This window comes from Semicossyphus pulcher, unplaced genomic scaffold, assembly GCF_022749685.1.
Source record: "Semicossyphus pulcher isolate SPU_LCO1_2020_fin unplaced genomic scaffold, fSemPul1.0.p SCAF_4, whole genome shotgun sequence".
Lineage (NCBI taxonomy): Eukaryota > Metazoa > Chordata > Actinopteri > Labriformes > Labridae > Semicossyphus > Semicossyphus pulcher.
In genome coordinates, this window is record NW_027211715.1 from 30,452,670 (window position 1) to 30,458,669 (window position 6,000).

At 41.5% G+C, this 6,000-nt stretch overlaps 1 protein-coding gene across 2 annotated transcripts in view; it reads right to left on the reverse strand.

Annotated features, from left to right (window-relative positions):
• The window catches only part of nos1apa (nitric oxide synthase 1 (neuronal) adaptor protein a), a 214,202-nt gene extending 210,461 nt beyond the window's left edge, over nt 1–3,741 (reverse strand). For both annotated transcript variants that reach the window (XM_069679904.1, XM_069679905.1), the window contains exons 1-2: nt 3,389–3,741; nt 2,982–3,053 (exon numbers count right to left, since the gene is read on the reverse strand). In XM_069679904.1, the coding sequence (XP_069536005.1) occupies nt 2,982–3,053; nt 3,389–3,493 (177 nt within the window). In that variant the 5' untranslated portion in view covers nt 3,494–3,741. The remainder of the gene's footprint in view (nt 1–2,981; nt 3,054–3,388) is intronic.
• Between the last annotated feature and the right edge of the window lie 2,259 nt (nt 3,742–6,000).

Here is a 6,000-nt window from a genome sequence, read left to right on the forward strand (position 1 = left end):
AAAGCGCAGAAAGCAGAAAGTCTGTCCTTGTTTCATTGTTCCTGAACTACTTTGAAAGAGGAGAGCAAGGAGTGTGTTTGGTGCAGCCTAAAGCACTCAGGGGTTGACTTCTTTGTGTCAAAACTGTCATATTTTCCTGTGCGTAACCTGGTTAACAGAGTCTTTGTTTTGATGTGTACTGCTGCTCATTTGACAGAACAGAAGCCTCTGATCTCTGCCTTTATCATGCTTTGTCAACAAACACTTTCTGGAGCTGCTTCAGAGGCCTGCACGATGTAAGCATAATCTGTGACCTGTTTTTTTGACACGCTGAAATCTAGAAAAAAGAACACTTTTAATTAAGAAGTGTACTCAGCCATGGAAGCACAAAAATGATGGAATGATCTCCAAATTAGCAGATAATCAACCTTGGAGGTGCAAAGTGAACTGTTGTTAGTGTGTTCTGTTTAACATTGATGTTATCGCGTGATGTCGCAATTCTCGCGCAATCTTGTGATCTGGCGAATCCAGCTGCTTGGGCCAGACACGCTGCGGATCAGACACGCTTCCTGTGGGCAAGGGCTCGCGCCGTCTGACAGACCAGAACCGTGACACAGGCAGAATGCGCTGGACACGGATCCTGCGGGATACAGGCATAAAATGCAGAGAGGTATGTTATTGTGTTTAACCAATAAAACGTTAGTGACACGTTTCCGGTATTTAACCAGACGATGGGGCTATCCGGCTGTTAAGTGGTGACATCACACCTCCGCATTAAACTGTTTCCGGGTCCAAGCCGCTACAACGTCTCCTATTAACAACATGCCGCAGCGCTGTTTCAAGCGAGGGAAACTAACTTGATTGTTGCTAACGCTTCGTCACAGACATGCACTGTCATGATCGCCATTGCAGCCGCCACCTTCACAATAATCAGTGTTACCGTAGGCTGCCAGCTACCGCTAGCTGCAGCACCGGTAGCTAGCAGGATTGCAAACTCAGCATGTTTAAAACAGGTGGTAGGCTGTAATTTGTGTTTTGAATGAAAATAAATTGAAATATTGTTGAAGTAACTTGTATACATGTTTTCATTAATAAATAGCTATGGAAAACCTTTTTTTTTTGGTTCTACTACTATCTGTTCCAGATTTTACGGTAATCACTTTTTCAGTTATAAGATGTGCTTTGGGGAAATGAGGAGACTTTTGGAAGAAACAGGAACGGCGAGTTACATAATCAAGACGTGATGACATCAACACGAGAACAACCTTGTGAACAGTCAAGAACATGACATTAATTCATATTGTTTGGATTGGATTATGTTTATGTAAATGTACTTTTTATCAAACAAGACTTAATACAAATAATAGCATAATAAAGGTGGTTTCTGTTGTCAAGATGTTTTGGTTTCTTTTCTGTCTCAGTAAAGATATAACAAAAGTTAAAATATGCCAAGTCCCATTCTGAAAAAACAATATCCAGCTCCACAGCTGGAGTTTAGTGCATAGCTAAGCGTGTAGTGTATAAGTCAATAGAAAATCTAATGCATAAGGGTTACTTCTCCTCTTTTCAAGTAAGCCAACTAATGTTCCTTTGCCAGAACAAGTCAACATTCAGTTGAAGTTGCTTCGGCTTACTCGCTACCCAAGTAAAACAAATGCCTTCAGAGCTGTACTCCAGCAGTCCCATGCTTCCAGAGTGACCTCCCTTCCATGTTGGATACCTGTGGTTTCCCTCCATTGTGTTGTTAAAAACCAGTGTCAAACCATTTTCACACTGCAAGGAGCCAAACCAAAGCCTGTTTTCCTGCCAACAACAGCTGCCATGGCAGCACACTGGGAGGTCCACTTTATAGGAGTAGGTCACTACTTTGAAAAGAGCATGGAGAACATTGTGCACCTTATGCTCAGCTGTGTGCACACACATGTATGTGAGAGTGGGTGGGACTCCTGCTGGGAGGAAGGACATCACATAACAACATGCAGATACAAACAGGAACACGCTGGACTAACATACAGGGAAACTGAAGGTAATTGAAATGTCAGGAAATGTTTCTCTCCTTTAAAATAATTAGGTAATAAAATACAAACAAACTATGTGCTTGTGGTTCCTTTATTGATGTGTGTGTGTGGTTTTAAAGGAATCATCCATTAATTCCAGCACACCTACCAGTTCATCGCTATAAGCCTCAAATACCTCTACACCACTGGCACAACCTGTATTAGGTTGTTAAGCCAGCTGCTGCCAAGCTGGCAGACACTCTGATTAAGATTAAGTCGACTTTCTGGAGCTGAAAAAGCTGTAAATCTTAAGTTTACCCAGCAGAAAGAGAGCGAGGGGGAGAGGAAGGGAGGGAGGGGATCACACTCCAGTGCACTGCTTCAAAGGAAACTTCAAAACAGTGATGGAGCACATGGGAGATCGAACCTCAGGCCAGGCAATTCAAGTCAGAGACAGTAGACAATCTGCACATCTTAAGTCTAAATTAAGTCAATTACAAATAGCATATATGCCATTTACTGTATCTAAATAATTAAAACCTAGTTATGCCCAATCCCGTTTCACACTAGTTTACACTTCATTTTGATTATTTGCCAAGCTGCTCTCTGGGACTTCTTTTGGAAAGTAGTCAGACTATATATTACAAGATATTTCACCATTTGAACTGTGCATATTTCTCCATGAGGTCTACAGGACCAAAGCCCCCGAAGTATCATTTAACTTGATCAAGTACATTTTTCTCTTCAATTCGGCATCAGAAATAAAAACCAAACCACAACCACTTCAGCAATGTTTCACTATACATAACTTTGTCGGCTCTCCCACAGCTTCCAATCATAAGTTGATGTTAAGTCAATAAACCATATGCCGAATTTATAAGCGAACCACAGTTGATCCTAAAACACCTCGTTTCGTGTTTAACAAATTATACTCATTAGAAGATAAGCGGATTTGGAAAAAAAATTCAAAACGGATATGGAGTTTGTTTTGGCCACTCCACTCACCCGTATTCTTCTCATTGCAGCCACAATCTCCACTCTGCTGCTCGGCCGCGTCACGTCCAGACTGCCGATGTACTGTGGGTCAGGGAGGTAAAATGTGACAGGTAGGACACATTAATGACAAAAAAATAGTCGCCCTTGACCTTATTTTCATCTACAGAACAGTTAGATATTCGCTTAACATAATGATAAACTAAGCACTTAACTTAGTTTCGGTGCCAAAAAAGTAGCTATTTTATGTTATTTCAGCTACCTTGAGCAGTTAGAATGCAAACCTTTACAGAGTAGGAAAGTGTTAAATGTTCGGCTGTTTTAGTCACTTTGTCTGACGAGGACAGCACTCGAAAAGAGACATCACATTTGCACTGGTCACAACAAGCTCTCTACACTTTCTAGTTGGTTGTGGTTACCTTTGCCTCGAAGTTGATCCCATGCTGGAACGCTTCCTCGTTGTGCAACGGGATCCTCAAATCATGCCCATCATCAACGAGGTTGTACTTGGTTTTTGCAGGCATTTTAAAAGTATTTCCTACTCCACACTGCCAGAGGAACCAAGATAAAATCAACGGGAAACGATCCGGGTTTGTTTAAAAAGAGAGTAATCCAGGGAAATAAATAAAATTCCAAATCCGGTTAGTGCGTGCTCTCCATCGCAGCGAACCGTCCCAGCATTGCAACCCAGCTACACCGCCCTCAACAGCGGCCAAGTGGCGGCAACTACTCCGCAAGCGCTCCTGTGAACGACCGCCCTCCTGATATTCACCGTCACAGCTTCAAAAACACACACAGGATACCAGAAACAGCGACATGCGGGGACAGATGTGTTTTCCCGACTTTTCCTGTGGTGGGTGTGGAAGTTGGTCGGTCTGGTCCTGCCTCCTGCCCCGGAGTCTCCCCCCGCACGGAGGGAGGGTGTGATTGGAGGAGTCCGGGGATCCCACCTGTTTCCATTGGAACACAGGCGCACCGTGGCTCTATGGAGGAGGGGCTCGAAGTCTGGTACCTGCCCCTTCTATTCCCTCCTACCACCCCTTACACACACAATTACATTTTACACACACTCGTGAGAATAACCTGAATGTGTCACATGTAAACTAAGGTGTGGTGCAGCCTACTGTATATTACACTCTGTAAACATTGGTTTTGTTATTAACTAAGGTGATACTTTGTAAGTTTATTTTCTAAGGGAGTTTTTGAACATAGCTCCAATACAAAGTGTTTCATCTGTTGTTTCTAGTATTACATTTACATGTAAAGTCTAATTAAAATATACAGCTTACAGTATTTTATAACTTCACTGGCACAAAACAAACATCAAAACTTTTTTGTAGCATGATATGGACACGATAAATAGATAAATAATTGGTTTTCAAATACAAGAAGGATGGCCAAATGGTAATTTACACTTAAACTACAAACTCTAATCCAGTCTGCTGATAAAATAAATATTGCCTTACAGATGGGATTGAAGTGCAGCAGTCTTTGACTTTGCCTTCTTGACTCTGAACAGATCAAGAAGGACAAGGCTACCCACTAGTGGCCGTGTTTGCAAGCACCTTTGGGGATATGGTAAAAGCTGCACAATCATGAATAACAATTTATATGATTTCTCTCTTTCATTTATTCTTCCATTGACTTATACATTTTAAATTACCCCACTGAACTGTTTTATAAGAGGCTTAAAAAGCTAAATGTGAATGACTCCTATCATTAAAACCTGACACAAGGCCTGAAGGTTACCCGTTTAGAAATCCTATAAAACACACAAACTTTACCACCTTTAAATCTTTGAATTTATTACGCATACATAATTTCACTTTTTGCATTATTAATGAAAAGGCAGAATTTTTTATCCCAGCATGTATGGACAGATTTAGAGTGGTTGGTCCGCCAGAGAGAGTAGGCAGAGCTAAGCGGCTGCTTTTCCGCTCTCTGCAAGTGTTGCGAGTAAACAGTAATCTACTATGGCTGAACAAACAAAGAAAAGATGGATGACTACAGATACAACTTCAACAAGAAGTGAAAATCCAAAGAAAAAGAAACAAACTCGACGCTCAGATGAAGCAAGCAGTCTGAAAAGGAAAGCGACCGTCAGCCAGGAAAATCAAGAGTTACAACCGGACGTCACACATGCAGCACTGTCTGGATATCTGGGAAGTGTGCCCCCGCAATTATTGTTTATCGCCATAGGTGCCGCCAAAGAGAATGAAACTGAGATCCTCGAGATTAGCACTTTAATCTAAGCCTTTATTTTGAAAGGACCGAATGACATTTTCTTACCATTTAATTTGAAAGGTTCAGTTGACTTTTTGGTCAAAATCAGTACATTTTACTTGGTGACTGTGAGATATGTGAAGCAAATATTGGAATTTATGTGCACATCAGGCCAATGTAAAACTAGCAGGTAATCAAAATTGAATTGAAAAATGCTGAATGCAGTATAAAGGTAGAAAAATTCAAATCAAATCCTACACTAAAACTATGCAGGTGTTGTTGATAATGTGATAAAACTCCTTCAGCATCCTCTTCGCCTTCTGTTCACACATCTGGAATAAAAGCATCTCCAGTAAAGCTCAGTGATATGTGGTCAGTAGACACAGCAGAGTGAGTGTGAGAGTTCATGTTTAATGCAGGTTTTCATGTTGTATAAAGCACCGACCATCTGTGTCACCTTGGGAGGAAAGATGCAGCTCTTCCCTAAAGGTGGTCCCAGGCGGGACGTGGAGGGGAGGGGAAGTGGGGCAGCAGTAATTCACACTCTCACATCCTCTTTGGAAATAGATAAAGCACTGCTGCTAATGGTGTCCTGGGGGCTTTTATTGTAGCGGGATGATTTTGCATATAAATCATTCGGGGTGTTTTGGGTTTAAAGCTGGCATCTGGATAACACATTTTGTCACGTACCACTCGGGCCTTAATTTTTTGTTTTTCAGAGGTGGCAAAAGTGCTCACATTCTTTACTCAAGTAGAAGTACTGATAAAAATAGACTCAGGTAAAAGTAGCATTCAACTTCTTTACTGT